Source organism: Histoplasma capsulatum, genomic scaffold, assembly GCF_000149585.1.
Source record: "Histoplasma capsulatum NAm1 scaffold_9 genomic scaffold, whole genome shotgun sequence".
Lineage (NCBI taxonomy): Eukaryota > Fungi > Ascomycota > Eurotiomycetes > Onygenales > Ajellomycetaceae > Histoplasma > Histoplasma mississippiense.
Window position 1 is genome coordinate 635841 of NW_001813974.1, and position 19495 is coordinate 655335.

The window sequence follows — 19495 nt, forward strand, 5'->3', positions numbered from 1 at the left end:
GAACAGCCCTGGCATACGGTTTGCCAGTGATGCCCAAAAACATGAATATTTTATGAAGAAAGCCCTTGATATGGTATGTACTCAGGGGTGCTGTTCTTCGGGGTCATCTCGCTAATTCAAATGAATACAAAGGGTGAAGAAGCCCTAGCAAGTGGTGAAACTCCAGTCGGCTGCGTACTCGTCCATAATGACGAAGTCATCGGGTCTGGTATGAACGACACGAATAAGTCGATGAACGTAAGGTTCAGAACAGTGTTTTTTAATTTTATTTCAGCTAGCGCAAGAGATGCAGGCTGATCTGATACTGATCTAGGGGACCAGACATGCAGAATTCCTAGCTATTGAAGAAGTGTTGAGGAAGTATCCACGAAGCATATTTCGTGAAACAGACCTCTACGTGACTGTTGAGCCATGTATAATGTGTGCATCTGCGTTAAGACAATACCAGATCAGGCATGTCTATTTTGGGTGCGCAAATGAACGTTTTGGAGGGACTGGAGGTGTCCTCAATTTACACTCCGAGTGAGTCCATGTCTACCTTCTACAACCGACAGGGATCCGTTGCTAAAACTATCGGCATTACTTTCGGTAGCCCAGGAATTGATCCACCATATGGCCTTACGGGAGGACTATTCCGGAAGGAAGCAATTATGTTATTACGCCGATTTTATATCCAAGAGAATGAAAGAGGTACGTAATAATCAACATTCAACTACATTTATTATATAATGGCAGATCTTTATTCTTTTTCTCGCTTCAAAAACTCATCATTCAACCTAGCGCCCAACCCAAAACCGAAAAAAGGTCGGGAACTAAAGAATGATTTTGGCGAAGATGCGAGCATGGGGATGGAATTCGCGGAGATTTTGCCCCTGACATAACGCATAACTCAGCTTCTTAAAATCATTTTGCGCCGCACATTCATTTTCTTTTCCTCTCCTGAAAAGGAACATCAAATTTATGGAACTTTCATCTACTATATATATACAATATTCACTTCAATCCCTATGGAGAAACGTTGAAAGAAGCAGGAGCAACAGGAAATTAGTTTGACAGAGTACCCTTGGACAAATGACAGCTTAAAATAGAATATTATGACGAGGACGCTGCTTTTTGACGTTCTGCTTCTAGCTCTCGCTCAGCTTGTTGATAGTACTTCGCGGTGTCCACGCCGTGCTGTTAATCCGAAAATGTTAGTCAGGGTTCCAATAAAAGTAACAAAATCTCGTATGAGCCGGAGAAATTATACCTGGTCGTGATTCACAAAATTGAACCAAGGAATGACATGGATGAATAGAGAGGAATATCGCGAATTCCGAGCTGCAACCCCTTGCATATAAGGAGAGAGCGACGAGACTCCGTATAAAGGCTCCCCTTTCTTAACCTTGGCAACCATCTCACGCATGTCCATGTCGACCTCCCGTTTATTTTCCGTAAAGCCGTAGAAACGTTCTGCAGTGCGGGAAAAACAATGGATTGGTCAATTTGGAAACTCCCGAAAAGTTAACAAGGGTACCATTGAACAAAAGTCAACGTACTACATGATGTATTGTATACGGTGAGTAGGCCACCGAACATGCCAATTGCCGTTGCCAATCGCATAGCTTTGCCAAAGGTTCCCGGCCTAGCACCCGCCGGATGCATTCGTTCCATCATCCAAAAGAGAGCCGGTGATATTGCAGCAACGCCAGCCCCAACGGCATAATCGGACGGCCTTGCATATCCAAATACTCGTTTTACATGACTGCGATTAACGTTAGAAATAGAGCATATCGAGAATTGGTCTCGGAATTGGGACGAGCGTACGGATCCGTATCAATTACCTAGGAGACAAAAGTAACTCTGAGTTAGTAAATTACAGACAGAGAGTGGGAACAGGTGAAAAGGAAAACACATACGGGATAGTCAGTTTTCAGGACCCTTGGCGGGACAATTGGCCGGCCGTGATCGGTAGCCATGATGAAGATTGAGCCGGCTGGAAACAAAGCCCTCGCGCATATATTGGATAGCTAAGCTTTGATGTCTTTACTCACATTGGATCAATTGCGATGGGTTAGCCAGGCTAATTGTCACCTGATGATTCGCTCACGTGATAATTTAGTGTTGGCCCTAGGCTGCCTATCACGGACTAGCGCACCGCACATATATGCCTCAGCGGCCGACATGCTAATACAACCACTTAGACGTCCCACAGGTTATGACCCGGATTGCTTGTTTTTTTTTATAAATATATTAAGAACCTCCCACTGCCTATCTGAGGCATCTAACGTCTCGCGAGCTGCTACGCTGATCAGCAGAAGGGATCCTGACGAAGGCTAGAAGAGCTTTGATCGCGGGAAAAGATTAAAAATTGATTGATATAGGGGGAAGAAATCCTCCTAGAACTCGAGCTACCATGGGGATGGATACCCCAGCTAGCAATGATGAATACGAACCTACCACTGGGCCACCGGGCCCAACACCAACGACCGATACCTTGATACAGATGATGATGGAATATTTGAAAAAGCAACATGAATATCTGAAAAAGCAAAATGAATGTCTGAAGAGAATGAATGAATATTGGGACAGAAGGTTGGGAAAATCCTTACAAAAATCAGCTGAAAACTCTGATTCTCTGTCAAGAGATCAAGAGGATATGAAACAAGGGGAGGATGAGATGGAACTGGCTATACAAGTCACTGTCATTACTCCTCCATCTACTGAAGAATCTACCACAAGAATCGTTGATGAACCTTCTGTCGGAACCGCCTCTATCACTGTTAGAATCACCACCAGATATACCACGAAGATGATCATGATGAGATCCATCATTAAGAATACCACTGACACCACCACTACCTCTGTCACTAAACAACTTTTCAAACATCGATACTACTATCACGAACCGAAGCCTCACAGATGCCGAAAGGGTGAAGGATAGAAGGATAGATAGATTTGATTTCATTTGATTTGATTTGATTTGATTTCATGTATAATAGGATTTCTAGATAGATAGATATCTGTACGGCTGCTAGTCCGAGGGGAGGTGTTGGCCCTAGGCTGCCTATCACGGACTAGCGCACCGCAAATATATGCCTCAGCGGCCGACATGCTAATACAACCACTTAGACATCCCACAGTTAGGGGGTACTACGGCTACCCTATCACGTGCCCCCCAACATATTGTATTGCTCTCGCGTAGTTAGTTTAGTAATGACAACCAACGTTATCCTCCTACAGTTTCCTTTCCCTTTCCTTTGTTTTGATTATTCTGGTTCTTGGCTGCAGGGCAAGAGTTTCGCGGTTAAAGAATTGCGGATCATCCAACCGCACGCGTGGCTGTTCCAGGGCTCTCGCAGGGCTGTCGCAGGGAGCTGCGTTTGGTCCCATGGTTCTTCGTTGGCTGGTTGGCATGGGGCCCTTCAGTAATCCTATTAAACAAGTTCGGCGGGATTAATTATCGCGGGGGTGATCAGTCATTTTTTTTTCTCCGGTTTTTGTAGCAACTCCCGATCATCGGCGAAATGGAGGATATTATATATATAAAAATAGTAACGCTGTGATTTCCTGTTTTTTGGCGTTGCGTTTGGCAACCTGGGTTGGGTTTTTGAGTGTGAGGAACTTGTTGACCTCGGATGGGGGACAGTGTTTATTGGTGTTTTCTCGGGTCGTTCACAATCTACCGTCTGGCTCGCCTTTGAAGCGTCGCACGCGCTTTTGTTCCCAGTTATCAAGGTCTTTGGCCATGAGTTTCTATATATAGGGTGCACAAAATTCGATTAGCTATCTTTGTGCTTTGTAAGGCCAGCAAAGAAATAGAATAAAAGTGGGACTTTTCTTCGTTCGTAAAATAAGCAGAAAGAAGGAGGGGAAGAAAGCTTTCTCTTGCCCCCCGCTCCCCTCCAGGGGGGGGAAACAAAACAAGACAAAGTAAAACGGTAAAAACGAACATAGTATTCCTCTTTCTCACTCCCCAGCACTCTCCGCCGTGGATTCCGTTTGACCTGCGCATCATCGTCATCCGGACCCTTGAGCCCCAAACCCATCGCCTCTTCCTGGCTCAATTGCTGCACTTTACGATCGTGGCGCTCGTATCTCAATGCCGTAGCGGGGGTGAGGACAAAGGACCCAGCTACCATGATACCGATGAAGGGCAGGCCGAAGAGCAAGAACGGGTGTTTGCTGAGGTTTGCGCGGTATTTCGCTCCCAGTCGCTCGCCCAGGGTTGAGCCGGAGCCTGTCGAGGGACGAAAGCGCTTGGCTTGGAAAACGGGCATGCTGGGCAACGGGATAACGCGGACGAAATATGAGGATGGTGGATGAGGGATTGAGACCGGGGACTGTCGGTACGGGGTATCAGGATTGGGGTTTTCTATATAGATGGCTTTTAACTAGGAACAAAAATATTAGCTTGGTCCCGGGAAAAGTGTTGTTCCGGTGTATACATCCAAAAAGAGCAGCTTTTTTATTGATAGAACGACGACGACGACGACGACGACGACGAGCTTCTCTGTCTGGATAGCAGGTGCTTGAACTTGCAAATTGGTCAAGCTCGCCGGGGTATTCCAGCTTCTCTCGGACGCTCACTTCATATATAACCTATTCCCTTTCTTTCTTCCTTTGACAAAAAGAACTTCAACATCCAGCATCCCTAGCAACAAACATTCAGAGCACCTCTATACTACTACGTAGGGAACCCATCATGTTCCCAAACACCGGCCAGCAAAGCTCCGTCTTTGGAGGTGCAGCAACAAATCAACCTGCAAAGCGAAGTTTACTCGATCTCGGGGACTCACAATCGCAGCAACTACAACAGCAGCAACAACCGCAACGATCCAACCCATTTGGGTCCTTGCTACCTAGCGCCCCAGCAGTTACTAGCCAGCCAGCAACTACTCCCTCCTTCGGTCAAACCACCACACAAAACACTCTAGGCTCGTCGCTTTTGGGGAACCAGCCGGGAGCGCAAACCCAACCGCAGTCCCAGCCAGCAACACAGCCCATTGCTGCTTCTCAGTCCACTCAACCTGCGTACTTCAGTAGCTTGTTGGAGCGGGGTAAAAAACGTCCACACGCGTCTACTGGAGATGCAGCTTCTGCGGACCTTCCGAATCTTCAGCTTGGTTTGGATGATATTCGGAGAGCTGCGCGAGGTTTGGGGGCGCCTGGCGAGCGGCGAGGACTGGGAGGAAAATGGCCGGATAATAAAGCGTAATATTTTACCCTCATCTTTCGAATTAAGCAGTTTATATATATTACCATGCGATATTTGCTAATGCGTAGTCGTATTTTCCTCAGACACTACTCTCTTGCTGCTTCCGGTATCTCGCCTGGCCAAGTCTTGCAGGATTTGAAAATGCTGGGTAGCCAAACTACAGCGAGCAGCCCATTCAAGAGCACCGACACATTCGATCCCGACAATCAGAAGTTTCTACGGCAGGTTCAGCAACGTGGGCGGGAAGCGATGGTTGCTGAAAGTCTTGCCCGTGTCCGTAAGGACTTTGACGCTTTTCTCGAGGAGAAAGTGAATGTCAACTGGGACGAGCAGCGCAAAAAGATCTACGAGCATTTCGGCTTGATGTCCAGGGATGACTCTGCGCGGGGAACGTCTGATTCTTCATCCCGCGGCTCCTTTGGAAAATCAGCTGCACTGGGACGGTCCGCTGGGGGAACAGGTATGCCGCGGGGCGGCGATGCCATTGGCAGGCGCAGCATATTTGGTCGGTCGGCGTTGGGGAAATCCGTTATTGGGTCTCCTTCAGTCAACGGGCGTACTTCCCAGTATCTTTCTGATTCCGTAATGCGTAACGAGGATGGTGCGGGAGTTGCCTCTGCTGATTCTCGTTTCCTGAGAGAAAAACTTCGGCACTTTGCGACCAGCGTTCAGGAGTTGAATGAGGCGAGACTCCAAGAAAGGAGTTTCCCGATTCTACATCGATTTGCAGAAACCGAGCGTGTCGCCGGTGGGGATGTACGTGAATTATTATCCCTTTTTATTTTAACCCAAAAGAATAATTCTATTTGTTATTGCTAACAACCGGCTTTTAGGTTCCACGGCAATTATTAGAAGCTTACCATGCCCTGATCAGCATGGTAAATGAAAGCCCGAACTCCGCTAGTCTTTCAGAATCTGGTGTGCTCAAGGAACGACAATTCGCGGGCGACTACCTAGATGATTCTTTACATTCCGTTGGAGCAACAAGGATGAGAAAGAGAATTATCGAAGGGTCGCGAAAATTTTTGGAACAATTATTTCAAAAGGAAGTCGAAAATATTATCACAAAGAACCCGCGGGAAGCCCAGCTTGGTGGGGTCCCTTCGATAACCAACAAGATTCGCGCTTACATTCGCCTTCGCGCTGCACGAAAGGACCTTGCCCCTGATGGCACGGAACTCCAGATGGTCGGCCAGGATTACTGCTGGATCCTCATTTTCTATCTCCTCAGATGTGGTTTCGTCAAGGAAGCAGCGGAATATGTGAGCCAGGATCCAGGGTTCCGGTCACTTGACCACAAATTTGTTACCTACATGACAACCTATGCGCAGAACAGGCGTCTTCCCAGAGACCTGCAGCAGAAGATCAATGGAGAGTATCAGCAGCGTTTGCGCAATGCTCCGGAAAATACTGTCGATCCATATCGCATGGCATGCTATAAAATCATTGGCCGCTGTGACCTCAGCCAACGTCGGTTTGATGGCATCGGGCAGGGCGTTGAGGATTGGATGTGGTTACAGTTCGTTTTCGCTCGGGAAGATAGCCGAACTGAGGAAGTGGCTGGGGAGCTGTTTGGACTGGAGGAAATTCAGAGTGATATCAGTGAAATCGGACTGCGAGTATTTGGAAAGGGCCAAGATGGCCCCGGCGGCTATGGAACTTTCTTCCTTCTCCAGATCCTCGGAGGCATGTTCGAGCAGGCCGTATCGTGTCTTGCGTATCATGAACCGATCAGTGCTGTACATTTCGCAATTGCTCTGGATTTCTATGGCCTGCTCCGAGTTTCTGACTTTTTTGCGTCAGGGGAGGATTTATGTAAGTATTTGCCAAATGAATTGTGACCCCGATCAATGGCCGCAGATTTTGCTAATCAAATATTGCGAAACAGTGACGTTTAGCACTAAGCAACTTCCTCAAATCAACTTCGCATCACTCATTACGCAGTATACTCGAGAATTCCGCACTGGTTATGTTGAAGCCGCAGTCAACTATTTCACTCTTATATGCCTGAACGCGGATCTTCCAGGAGAGCTTGGCAAATCCCAGGCTTCTGTCTGTCACGAGGCTTTGAGAGAATTCATTTTGGAAACTCGCGATTTTGCGCTCCTTCTAGGAGATATTCGCAGCGACGGCACCAGAATCAAGGGCGCGATCGAACGGCGACTGAAGCTCATCAAACTTATCGACCAAGAAGAATTCTTAAAGACGATCACTGTTCAAGCAGCAGCCGTGGCCGATGATAAGGGACTCATTACCGACGCCGTTTTGCTATACCACCTGGCGGAAGAATACGACAATGTTATCTCTGTAATCAACCGCGCACTTGCGGATGCCATTGCTGTAGATTTGGGCGATTCGGCAATGAAGCTGCAGCCCCTAAAACCGCGAACCACGCCGAGCAGCCAGGAACAACCACAGCAGCCTCAACAAGCAAGCAGCACCCTTCCTGAACAGGGAAGCAGCCTAAGTCTCACGGCGGTTGATGACCCGGTTGTGCTCGCTAAAAATATGATTGGGCTCTATAATACTAACGCGCTCTATTACCAGAAAATACACCAGATCAACAGGGATGCATGTGGCCTATTGCTACGCACAATGGAAGCAAAGGCGAATGTTGCAGCCGGGAAATGGGCGCAGGCGCTAGATGTAAGCATATCTGTACTTCTTTCCCCTCTTCCACGGTGTGCCTTGGTATATATTTCAGTCTCTATAACAGAGTGTGCCCTGACATTTTTTGCTTTTAATAGGATATCAACAATCTCCAGATCCTCCCATTGCGAGCCCAGGGCTCTGTCACGTACATCCGCAGTGCCGCGCAGGCATTCCCATCCCTTCCCCCGGTCATCTCCAGGAACGCCGGCCAGCTGATTATGTGGAGTATGATGTGCATCGGTCGCGAACGGGAAAGACTTCAACAAGGGGCATACGCGAATGGCATGAGACAGAGCTTGGCGGATGAGCTTCTCGTGATGGCGAAAGACTTGATGGTTTTCGCGGGTATGATCAAGTACAAGTTACCACCGCGGGTTTATGAGATGTTGGCTAAAGCGGGCGGGGAGATTGGGCTGTAATGATATACTCCTTTTGTTAGGACTTGTTTGATGTGCTGGATAGCGCTTGTCGGATGCTTTTACTTTTATATTTATATCTTATTGTCATCTCTGCTTTCTTCCTTCTTGTGGATGTGGATGTGATATATTTGTGTATGTTGCGTCGTGCCTATTCGAGGTAAGTTGGAGCCTGGGTTCGGAGATGGATATACCCATTCAAACACACCAACCGGGGTGCATGCAATAGAGGAATGAAGAATCATCGGCGTGGCGCGTTGTTTAGTTCTTTCCGCCACACATCCGCAGTAGTCAGCCAGTCACTTGCAAAGCACGCAGCTCCCCAGCATCCGTCGGCAGATCAGATCAGCCTGACTGCATTCATTCTGCACGTATGTCGCCTAGCACTGATTTGTTTTGTCTACAGCCCACTCGGGGGATAGCATGCAAATGAGGGCAAAGGCAATATATAGGCCCATAATTTCACATCTACCCATTCAGGGAAATATATCCTTTTCCATTTTCCACCGGCCCTATTTTAACTACTTCATTATTTTCTTTTTCTCTCAGCCTTTTGCTCTCGCACTCTTGGCGTTGGTGCCAAATCCCCACAACTTTCTTCTCCGTCCCAAGCTCAATTGAACCTCGAATGCTCCCATTCTCCAGCATCGGCCAGCAATTGCTTGCTAATCACCCCATTTCTCTCTGCTCCAGGCGGCGATTCCTACCGTCACCAAGATAGTATTTACACTGGTGTTTTTTTTAAATTTTTCCTATTCCCTACTCAAGCTACCCTCACCTTTCCATTCTGGCGTCTCCAATACTTAAGCTCCCAACAAGTCAACCACGGAAACAAGCCCGTGGGCGCCCGAAGCTTCCAGTCCCTTCGTCCCAGAAAAACACTGGAAGCTTTCAATTACATTCCATCCACACGGCCCTGAGCGGTAGTCATGGACGACGGGGGCGCTAGTACAGCATCTGGCTCCCCTCAGTCGCGGCTGTCGAACCCGCCAGAGCAGAACGACACCACGATTCAATCAAATGTTGAGAACTCTCCGAAAACGGCGCCGATAGATGAAGACGTGGACATGGACGATGCCGAAGACGATGACTCCCGACTGCAGAACGATATCAAAGCGCAGGTCGAGGCTGAACCGGAACGCCGGCCCTCCCCTTCACAGTCCGCTGAGCCTACGTCCCACCCACAACCGGCAAATAATACCAATACCGACTTTACAACGCCCGCCGAACAACAGAACGCCGAGCAGGTGATACCTCCTGCTCCAGCGGGCCCGGCTTATTATAGCCTCTTCAGCAATCCGCCCAACCTCGGGTGGATTCGGCAGGTTCTGTTTGAGCTGAAGGATTCCGTGGAAATGAGCGTGGAGGAGTTTCGTACGTACTGGCCGTTTATAGATAACGTCTGGGTGAAGCAGAGATCCAATTCGACCAAGGACGGTCTTACGACTACCGATTACTACATGTGTCGACTCCGGAGGGCGACGTGCAGACCGAACCCGTCAAGGCCGCTGCCGGAGGGGAAGAGAGCGAGGAAGAAGGCGATTAGGGAAGGGAACCAGTGCAATGTACAGATTAAGGTGGTGAAGTTTGAGGGAGCTTACTCCGCCGTTACGATCACGAGGACCCCTGGGAGCAGTCGGACACATTCGCATGATTTGGACCACATTGACAAGGTGAAGCGGAATTCGGGCCTTATAGAGTATTGCAGGAAGGAAGCTGAGAAAGGCTACCTGCCTTCCTCTATATATGCGAAGTTTCGTGAGGAGCCGGATAAGCTGCTGGTGGCGGGTGGGAAATTTTTCAGCGTCACCGATGTCCGCAATGTCTCGGCTAAGTGGCGCGCTTTACATCCCGATGTCAAATTGAGGGAACATGAGGGTTATCATTACCAGCAGGGTCATGGTATCATGCGCATTCAAGGTCCCGTGTTAGAGCCTCGTAATGGAGCTGTGCCGCCGCCGCCGCCGCCGCCGCCACCACCGCTCGAGTCCCAAAACGCTCGTTGCGAGATTCCTCCGGATGCGCTACCGTTTCCTAGCTATTCTTTGGACTTTCTGCAGCCATATCTCCCTAGATATGAGGAGAATCGACAGTTCCCCTTCGTCACCCTAACATATGCATCCTCCATGGATTCGAAAGTTTCCCTTTTCCCCGGCGTACAAACAGCCTTATCCGGCCCTGAAACGAAATTGATGACACACTATCTTCGCTCCCGGCATGATGCCATTTTAATCGGGGTCGGAGCTGCCATGGTGGATAACCCCGGCCTCAATTGTCGGCTGACAGGCTCAGGCGGCTTCGGAGGATTAGGCAAAATGTGGCAGCCCAGACCAATTATCGTGGACCCAACTGGAAGATGGCCTGCAGACCCGGAATGCAGGCTTTTAAAAACCGCCAAGGAAGGGAAGGGCAAGGCACCATGGGTTGTCGTCTCACCCGGAGCAAACATCCAGCCAGCTAAAGTGCTGGCGCTCAAGAATCACGGAGGCGATTACCTCCGCATTGTGGAATATAACCAGAGCTGGAGGCTTAGATGGGAAGCTATTCTACGGGCTCTAGGAACCGAGGGAATCACCAGCGTCATGATAGAAGGCGGCGCCACTGTAATTAGTGAGCTACTAAATCCTGAATACGTTGACTTCGTCGATTCTCTTATCATTACTGTTGCTCCTACGTTTCTAGGCCAGGGTGGTGTTGGGGTCAGCCCGGACGCGAAAAAGGATAACACAGGCAAACCGATCAGTGCTCTTAATCCCCGTGATATCAAATGGCAGCCGCTGGGTCAGGATGTTGTAATGTGTGGCAAGATACGCGTTCCTCCTGCTCCACAACCCATTCTCTCCGGCATTGAAACTGTCGCTCAACAAGGTGGCGAAGGACATGACGCGGAAGAGAACGTACAGAATGATGCTGACCCAGCTGCTCAAGGAAGCAAAGAGGAAAACGCCGAGAATTCTCAAGAAAACTCGTGACTTCGGTTCGGGGATTCACCATGATTTCTAAAATATCGCCAGAATGTTTGGAGGGCTGTATATATGTTATGTATGTCTCCGTCAGCTATGTCCTATCCACTTTTATCTCAAAAGTACACAGTACCAGGCGGAATTTCCACTTACCTTGCAAGTCCACCCGGAACGTTGCACACTTCGCTCGAGACGAAAAAAGAGCATCGATTTTGCCTCTCGCACTCCTCGACCAGCTTGTCCAGATCGAATAACTCTCCGGTAGGACATCCCCAGCCGGCCAGGAGCACTTCATGCGTATTCCAACCTTGCGGTGCAGCTGATCAGATTCAATGATTCGTTAGATTAGTAACAATTGGCTGTTACATTAACACGTCCCCCGGTGGAGGTTTTGGGGATTACTAAGTGGGAAAGGGGGATGGATAGAGGGGACCCGCGATACGCTTCAAACGCCGGGTGATCGCCCGCCACTGCGGAAAAAGTTTCCCATATCCATTCAGGCATCTCTTCACTGCGTTCTATGCCGATTAAATTGGGTGGGTTTTGTTTGGCCCTTTTATTTCCAGCTCATCCATTGATAACATGTTAAACGCCTTCATGTACCCTAGTCATTTTTGACTTTAGTTCAGCGCAATGACTAGATATAAAGGACGGGGAAAAAAGGAGGGAGAAAGGAAGAGGCAAGGGCCCATCCTACCAACTTGAATGATAAGTATGTCTCCACGCTTTATCTCTGTGCCCTGCGACTCAGCCACACGGCCTTGAGACGTTTCAACGGAATCGAAGTTCTCCTCGAAAATGTCAGCGTGTATATGGTTTTCGGATACCCACTTGTGGAAATCCAACAGGATTCCACGGCCTACGGTTCTTTCCTTTCTCTGCCCGGGCTTTAAGATACGGCAAAAAGAAGGAGGGGGGGGGGGGGGGGGGGGGGGGGGGGAAGAAAAAAAAGAAAAAAAGGCCCCCGTTTTTGGGTAAATCCCAAAAAGGGGCCCCGTTATAGAAATTCTTTTCTTTCCAGCAGTCGAAGTGACGGGGTCCGTCCCCTACTCAAGAAGATGGAATGGACGAGCCCCCATTAGCTATATTTTCATTTTATCTGGACCCTCTGGCTGCATAGTGGATGCCCGCCGGGCAGTAGGGAGAGAGGGAAGGGAGAAGGGCAAAGGAAGGTGGAAGGACGAAAGCAGGAAATTGGCACTGGCTGCTGCTTTGCGTGTTAAACGTCCAGACATCATCGTCCACCGTCCGAAGCGATTTTTTTCAACAAGTTGTTTGTGAAACACCTGCCAGTTGAAGAAGGGCACTTTGCTTTGGGCGTCCAGTGGCCAGTTTGGGGAGAGATACTCTGCGATTTTCAAAAGTTAGCTCTCTATAAATTTCGCGGCCGGGAAACAGCGGCAACGGGAGTTACAGGATGAAAGAACGTGAAGTCAATATTTTATTCTTTGTACAGTACTTCCTTCTTTAGCTATCCAAGGAATGCGGATCACAAACAAAAAAGAATTACCTAACTACTAGTACACAATGACCATGTTGGAATTTCTATCAAGTTGTTCTCATCTATCTCCCGTCTCTATCTCCTTCGCAGCCTCCGCCACAATGGCATCTGTCTGGCGGTTCAGGAAGCCCAACTGGTCATCCTTCCCATACAGTCCCCATGCAGAGAATATAGGATCTGCCTTTGAACAGAGAATTTGGGCAAGGTTAGCTGGGCCTCCTATCATTGTGGATGTATTTCCTTTTATAGACATTGCGCGCTTCAATGCTGATATATTGACGGCGTATTTGTATACGTTTACAATGGTAACGCTTTGGGCTTTTCATTCAGCTCTTCACACATACTTGTTGCGCTCCGCATATTAGGTATGGAGAATGGAGTTTGTATCGTCGTTCTGGCCGAAGCGCCAACCATGGATACATCGTAACACTCGCGGGATAGCTCTCAGGGAATGAGTAACCACCGCTGTAATTTCTACGGGCGGATGGATGTGTTCCTTAAGTTGTTTCTTTCTTATTAGCCATTGGGGTGTCTATATTGCAATGACCCTGTAGTTAATTGAGCATATATAGTTGATAGCGGCGGGGAATGGAATAAGGAAGTGGAGTAAGGGTTATTTGAGAGCGAACAGTCAACTGAAGTGCATTCACCAACCTATTGTCGGCATAGCTACATCTTTGTTTTTTTCAATTGATTCTTTTGATTGAAAGGTATGTGTTGCAAGAGTGATGACATAATCCTGCGTTTGGCCAAAAAAAAAAAAAAAAAAAAAAAAAACCAACAACAAAACCATAGGCAAAGAAAGGAGCAAACAAAGGGAATCCAACACGTCTTGAAACATCTCAAAGCACCCCGACTCTACATATTCCCCCTCGAGGGTTCTTAATTGAGTCATCTTGACTTCTCCCACTACCATTCTCTCGTTTCTTCCCTCGCTCATTACCGTTTAATAGTAATCCGCGTGCTATGGCTCCCAGAAAAGCCGCATCCAGCGCGATAGCTGCTCGCTCACAGACAGCCACCAAGTCCAAAGTGACAAAAAAGACAGCCCAAGAACCCACGAAGAAGGCATCCACCAATGCTACAGCTCCAAAAGCGAAACCTGGGCCCAAACCTGGCTCAAAAAGGACAAAATCAGTTGAAAAAAATGAGCAAGTCAAGGTGAACGGAGTCTCGCACGCTACAGACAGCGACAACGAGGAGGTTGATAAAGTCGACGTGTCTAAGAAGCGCAAAGCGGTTGCCGATGAGGTTGCGACGCGCGAGCCTAAGAAAGCCCGAGTCGTCAAAGCTCCCGTCGTCAAGCCCAAGGTCGTCATCAATCACCCCCCTACGCAGCGATTGAACGTCTATGTCTGCGGCGAAGGAAGCTCCGGAGAACTTGGTCTTGGTGCCGCCAAGAACGTTGTTGACGTGAAGCGTCCTCGTCTCAACCCGCTCCTCCCTGCGGACAAGGTTGGCGTGGTCCACATTGCCACCGGCGGCATGCACTGTGTTGCACTCACGCATGATAATAAGCTATTGACTTGGGGCGTCAATGACCAGGGAGCGTTGGGTCGCGACACTACTTGGGATGGAGGCTACAAGGACATTAAAGAAGGTGATGAGGACGACTCAGACTCGGATTCCGACAGCGATAGTGGCCTGAACCCCCTCGAATCGACTCCTGCGGCCGTTCCGTCCGAGTATTTCCCCGAAGATACTGTTTTTGTCCAGGTTGCTGCAAGTGACAGTGCTAGTTTCGCTCTGACCGATGTTGGATCTGTCTATGGCTGGGGTACATTTAGAGTGAGTTAAGACGGAATTTCGTCCTATCTACCTTATTGGCTATGTTAAATTTCATTTTCTGAAAATCAATTGACTTACAACATGCTGCTCAGAGCAACGACGGCATCCTGGGTTTTGACGGAGAATCTACAGTCCAAAGAACTCCCGTCCTCTTACCCACCCTCAAGAAGATCAAATCCATTACCTGCGGTGCCAACCACGTGCTCGCTCTCAACGACAAAGGCTCGGTCTTCGCATGGGGTTCCGGCCAACAGAACCAGCTTGGCCGCCGTATCATCGAGCGCACCAAAATTAACGGCCTACAGCCCCGGGAATTCGGTCTGCCCAAAAATATGGTGGGCTTAGGATGCGGCTCTTACCACTCCTTCGCCATCCACAAGTCCGGCAAGGTCTACGCGTGGGGTCTCAACAGCTTTGGCGAGACAGGCATCAGGATGGGCGCGGGTGACAGCGAAGCGGCCATCCTTCACCCGCTCGTCGTCGAGTCCCTGAAAGACAAAGACATAATTCAAATCTGCGGTGGCGCGCACCACTCCCTCGCCCTCACAGCCAAGGGCGAATGTCTAGCCTTTGGGCGTCTTGATGGCTTCCAGACCGGTCTGAAAATCGATTCTTTACCGGAATCATCTATTATTCGTGATGATAGGAATGCACCCCGCATTCTCATTACGCCCACTGCTATTCCCGGTATTGACGCTTGCCATATCGGCAGTGGAAGTGAACATTCCATCGCTATCGATAAGGATGGGCGTGCATGGTCGTGGGGCTTCTCTGCCAACTATCAAACCGGCCAGGGGACTGATGAGGATATCGAAGTCGCGTCCATCGTGGAGAACACTGCTGTGCGCGGGAAGCGTTTGAATTGGGCGGATGCTGGTGGGCAGTATTCAGTCTTCACTGAGATCGCTGCCACGACGACAAATACTTGAATTGACGTTTAAAGATGTTTTTTTTAGAATTTCTCGTTTCCGAGCTTGCTGTTTGTTTTAATATTTTGTCTTGTTTTATCTTGATATTTGATTTGATTTAGTTGATTTTGTCAAGGGCTCTTTTCATTTGAATTCGGGGTTTTCTTTTCTTTTTCTTTTCTTTTTATTTTAACCTTTCTTCTACTTGGTTTTGGTTAATTGCATCGTGGGATAGTACTGGTAGATTGATTGGGCTCTTTTTATTTATTGACTTTTTTTTTTTTTTTTTGCTTCAATCTGTTGGTTTATCATTTTCCATTTAAAGCTTCCTTTTCACTTTTCTCCGCAGAACTTTTTCCAGAAATTTCACATCTAGGGCCTTATTTTCTGCTTTCAATATCAGCGATTCATTGTATTTTCCATCTTTTCACTCAAACACTGCATTTACATAAATTCTATCATACATTTGCTCATTCTCTTTGTTCCACGTTTTTGACCTTGATTGAAGAGGGGAAAAGTAAAAAGTAAATAGGAACAAAAGCTCGCCAGAGCTACCATCATGCATGTCTTTCTTTCATGTGGGGTTAATCGGTTTCCCTAAACTAACAGAATTTACAGAGTATTAAAAACCATAATCATCCATCGCATCCAAATCATCAAAGCCGCCTACTTGCGGTAGTCCTGAACTTGGGCCTGCACCCTTCGGTATGGTGGTAGTGGAGTTAGGCGTTGGTTCCCGTTCTGATGGCATCCCACCACCCTCATGCTCAGCTAAGAGAGCATCTAACTCGTCATCTTCGGGTGCGTTTTCGTCATGTCCTGGTAGCACATTCATGCTCGCACGGGCATTATCGTTGCGATCGTCCCTGACGAAAAATTCATCGTCACTATCAGCATTGTTGTCAAAGTTGTGTTCTGCCATCTTCCCGCCTCCTCCCCCGCCACCGAAAATGGACGGTATTTGATTTTCTGTGGAAACATCAGTGGTATCGAGGTTTTCTCGGGTGGGCGATGTTCTTGCTTCGCGCTGGGTGGTATTTGTGGTCGCAACGGGAAATAATTCAGCTGCTTCGTTTTGATCACGCTCATCACGAGTGACTGCATCGTTCGCAGCCGGAAGCTGGGTTGTGTCATTGCTTGCTTCCTCATCTCTACCAACAACATCTGGTCTTAGTTTGCCTTCGTTAATCCACTCCTTTCGCATGATTTGGACGCGCTTCGAGTGGCCCAACTTTTCAATTATAGCTAGGCCGTCTGCGAATTTTGCGCGGGGGTAGAGGTCATCCAGCCAGAGTTGGTAAAAGTTGAGAAGACGCATGGCGTCAGAGTACTAAGAAAATAATATGTACATTTATGAATCAGCCTGAGAAGAAGAACACATGCCAATCAAGCTCAAGGTGGCTGTGGATTATTTACCTCATGGCCCTTTCCCCTGAATTTGAGTTTTTTTGCATCCCTTCGGAGCTTTGGGATCCCGGCTGGTGATAGTAATCTGAAGGCCGCGTTTAGTCAAAAACGCCAGAAGCTCTTGCATACATGCTTCTTACCGAGCCTCGTCTAATTTCGGAACCGGTCTTCTCTTGGGCGCTACCTTGATTTCCTCATCCAGACCCAGACTCGCACTGTTGGAGTCCGCTGGTGCATTATTGCTTCCTGATGTTGGATTTGATGAGTTATTGTGTTGGTTCACCTCCGTGTCTCCGAGGATTTCATCAAGCCCGGCATTGTAATCGAATAGGTCGTCGATTGTAGGTGGAGGATGGTTTGGAATTGTGTTGGCGTTCTGCCCTCGAGCTTCCATGGCTACTTATACCACGTTTGTTTTTCACTGAAGAGGAAGGATAGTAAATAATGGGTTACATAGGTATTTCAACTTTAGAATGGGAGTTGTGAGACTCAGATTGGAGATCTGTCAATAGCATTTTCTCCGTTGCCAACGCGATTTAATGACGCGACGCTTGGCGACGCAAAAGCATGTGACTACCTAGGTACGCTGGTATCTCCTCGTCTGGGGGCGAGGCACAATTAGCGCAAATTTTTAGTGTGTACCTTAGTGTATTAAATACATAAAAACTACTGAATGATATGAGAGATCTACTGTATTTATATGTTTTAGTGTACTTTATGTAATCTATTTGATCTAATTCTAATTAATCATTGGAATGAAACTCCTGCCAACACTGACTTTTCAAACAGAGAAAAATATTGTTATATGCAGCACAATCATATCTTAATTTTGAAGCTTTATCTTTATTCTGCTCTGTTCTTTTTTTTTTATACTAACATCAGACACAAACTTAAGATCTTGACAGAGAAATTTAATGATGATTTAAATCATCATTTGATTGAGTAGTAGATTATTATTATTATTCTTCCATTATAGATGTATGCAGTCAGTAACTATGACATCTACCTGAAATACTCTAGGATTTTTCAACTTAAGAATAAGCTAATATACAAAGTCAATTTAATACATGCAATAGCAGAATTCCAGCTTAGAATCAAACAACTATTCAAATTATTCAATTTAAGAAAGAATGTCAAAAGAATGACAACAGATCAATACATTCAATTTAAATCAAATGAAATAAAGAGTATAAAAAACAGCAGCTATTAAAAGAAAAGAAAGCATTCACAAATCAAACTTTTCAAAATAAATCAAAATCAAAAATAATCAAAATAAAATAAATTTCAAAGCAAAAGTAACAAAATAAAAATAAAAACAAGAATAAAAATTAAAGCAAATACATAGAAACAAAAGAAAAAAGAAAAACAAAAATTGAATTCATTATCAGATCAAACTATTCAATTGAAATCTTGTAGCAATATTTGATTCTTTTAAATATTCAATCAAAAATTCATTTCCAGTTTTTGTATTGAATAAAAGTTTTAAATTTAACTGTGTCAATTCAAACTTCTCTCTCAATCTCAATCTTAACTCTTTATGCTTTGTACAAAGTAAAAGAAGATGCTCTGAGTTTTCATATAATTGACAATCTGAATATAAATCACTTAAATCATTTCTAATCTTTGTTAAATATAATTTAAAATAACCATGTCCAAGCTTTAGCTGCATTATTGTAGTAAAAAGTTTCTTTTTACATTTTATTGAGCAAGCTTTCCATTTTGGCTTAGTTTCAAACCTGGAATAATGTACACTTTTTTTTGTAAATACCAGATATCTTGCCATTTTTGCAAACATGATTCTCTTATTTTTCTCTTAATATAAGCCCATGTTATAATTTTTTGAAAGCAGACTTCCAATTCAGTTGCTTTTTTTGCAGCTTTATCAGCCATTTCATTGCCATATATACCTATGTGAGCAGGCACCTAGTGAAGATGAATAGAACAATTGAGTGAGATTTTTCTTTAAATATTTTAAAGACTTTTCAAAATCAGCTCTAGCATTCACTGTCTACTGCTGATTTTATTACTTTGAAATCTTTTAAGCCCAGCTTGACTATCAGAGAATATCTAAATATGCTCAAATCTTTTCCATTGTTCAATCTTCATCTCAACCAATTTAAAAGCTCTTGAAATTGCAAATAATTCAGCATTAAAAACTTCTGACTCTTTTCTAATTTGCCAAGAATCAAGAATATAGGTTTTATCATTTTCTGAATATGCTATTCCAGCTCCAAAATTGCCTGTTTTCTCACATTTTGAGCTATCAGTGTATATAAGAATTGCTTTGTTTCTCATTTGTTTTAGAAGATTTAGATGTTGTTCAGTCTGAACTTCTTTTGAAAGTTGACTAATATTTAAATCAATAAGACTGACAAGATCTTTCTTCCAAGGAGAGAGATTTTCAAAGACCACTTTCTCCACATTTAAACTAGAGAAACTGTTTTTAATCATGGAGCAAATTCTAAATAACTGAGATGGTATCTTCTTTCTTTGCACAGATGTTGAATTATTAGATGAATTTATTTCATTCCAATCAAAATATGACTCCTAATTCAGATCTACTCCACTTGATTCACTTGGAAAACAAGTTGAAACTCTTTTTCTAATTGAATGATTGGGATATAACTTCATAATTCTGAGAGCATAATTCATACAGATTTTAT

The 19495-nt window shown here is 46.1% G+C and overlaps 9 protein-coding genes across 9 annotated transcripts; 5 read left to right on the forward strand and 4 right to left on the reverse strand.

Moving 5' to 3' along the window:
* Positions 1-70: 70 nt before the first annotated feature.
* Positions 71-881, forward strand: HCAG_07665 (hypothetical protein; the record flags this gene model as incomplete). Its single annotated transcript, XM_001537306.1, has 5 exons — positions 71-73; positions 133-237; positions 314-360; positions 449-690; positions 736-881. 5 exons carry the CDS (start codon positions 71-73, stop codon positions 879-881), a joined length of 543 nt encoding a protein of 180 aa, XP_001537356.1.
* Positions 882-1092: 211 nt separating this feature from the next.
* On the reverse strand, positions 1093-1958 carry HCAG_07666 (NADH-ubiquinone oxidoreductase 21 kDa subunit; the record flags this gene model as incomplete). Its single annotated transcript, XM_001537307.1, has 5 exons — positions 1093-1176; positions 1250-1452; positions 1539-1714; positions 1741-1823; positions 1899-1958. The coding sequence occupies 5 exons, from the start codon at positions 1956-1958 to the stop codon at positions 1093-1095; spliced, it is 606 nt and encodes a 201-aa protein (XP_001537357.1).
* Positions 1959-2401: 443 nt separating this feature from the next.
* Positions 2402-2923, forward strand: HCAG_07667 (predicted protein; the record flags this gene model as incomplete). The annotated part of the gene is made up of 1 exon (XM_001537308.1): positions 2402-2923. One exon carries the CDS (start codon positions 2402-2404, stop codon positions 2921-2923), a length of 522 nt encoding a protein of 173 aa, XP_001537358.1.
* Positions 2924-3654: 731 nt separating this feature from the next.
* HCAG_07668 (conserved hypothetical protein) lies at positions 3655-4259 on the reverse strand (the record flags this gene model as incomplete). The annotated part of the gene is made up of 2 exons (XM_001537309.1): positions 3655-3735; positions 3933-4259. 2 exons carry the CDS (start codon positions 4257-4259, stop codon positions 3655-3657), a joined length of 408 nt encoding a protein of 135 aa, XP_001537359.1.
* A 425-nt stretch (positions 4260-4684) lies between these two features.
* HCAG_07669 (conserved hypothetical protein) lies at positions 4685-8268 on the forward strand (the record flags this gene model as incomplete). Its single annotated transcript, XM_001537310.1, has 5 exons — positions 4685-5193; positions 5281-5953; positions 6031-7012; positions 7086-7843; positions 7945-8268. 5 exons carry the CDS (start codon positions 4685-4687, stop codon positions 8266-8268), a joined length of 3246 nt encoding a protein of 1081 aa, XP_001537360.1.
* A 926-nt stretch (positions 8269-9194) lies between these two features.
* On the forward strand, positions 9195-11237 carry HCAG_07670 (conserved hypothetical protein; the record flags this gene model as incomplete). Its single annotated transcript, XM_001537311.1, has 2 exons — positions 9195-9213; positions 9661-11237. 2 exons carry the CDS (start codon positions 9195-9197, stop codon positions 11235-11237), a joined length of 1596 nt encoding a protein of 531 aa, XP_001537361.1.
* Positions 11238-12787: 1550 nt separating this feature from the next.
* On the reverse strand, positions 12788-13396 carry HCAG_07671 (predicted protein; the record flags this gene model as incomplete). Its single annotated transcript, XM_001537312.1, has 3 exons — positions 12788-12910; positions 13074-13225; positions 13384-13396. The coding sequence occupies 3 exons, from the start codon at positions 13394-13396 to the stop codon at positions 12788-12790; spliced, it is 288 nt and encodes a 95-aa protein (XP_001537362.1).
* A 299-nt stretch (positions 13397-13695) lies between these two features.
* On the forward strand, positions 13696-15446 carry HCAG_07672 (conserved hypothetical protein; the record flags this gene model as incomplete). Its single annotated transcript, XM_001537313.1, has 2 exons — positions 13696-14517; positions 14610-15446. 2 exons carry the CDS (start codon positions 13696-13698, stop codon positions 15444-15446), a joined length of 1659 nt encoding a protein of 552 aa, XP_001537363.1.
* A 601-nt stretch (positions 15447-16047) lies between these two features.
* On the reverse strand, positions 16048-17226 carry HCAG_07673 (predicted protein; the record flags this gene model as incomplete). Its single annotated transcript, XM_001537314.1, has 3 exons — positions 16048-16755; positions 16842-16917; positions 16973-17226. The coding sequence occupies 3 exons, from the start codon at positions 17224-17226 to the stop codon at positions 16048-16050; spliced, it is 1038 nt and encodes a 345-aa protein (XP_001537364.1).
* Positions 17227-19495: the final 2269 nt, after the last annotated feature.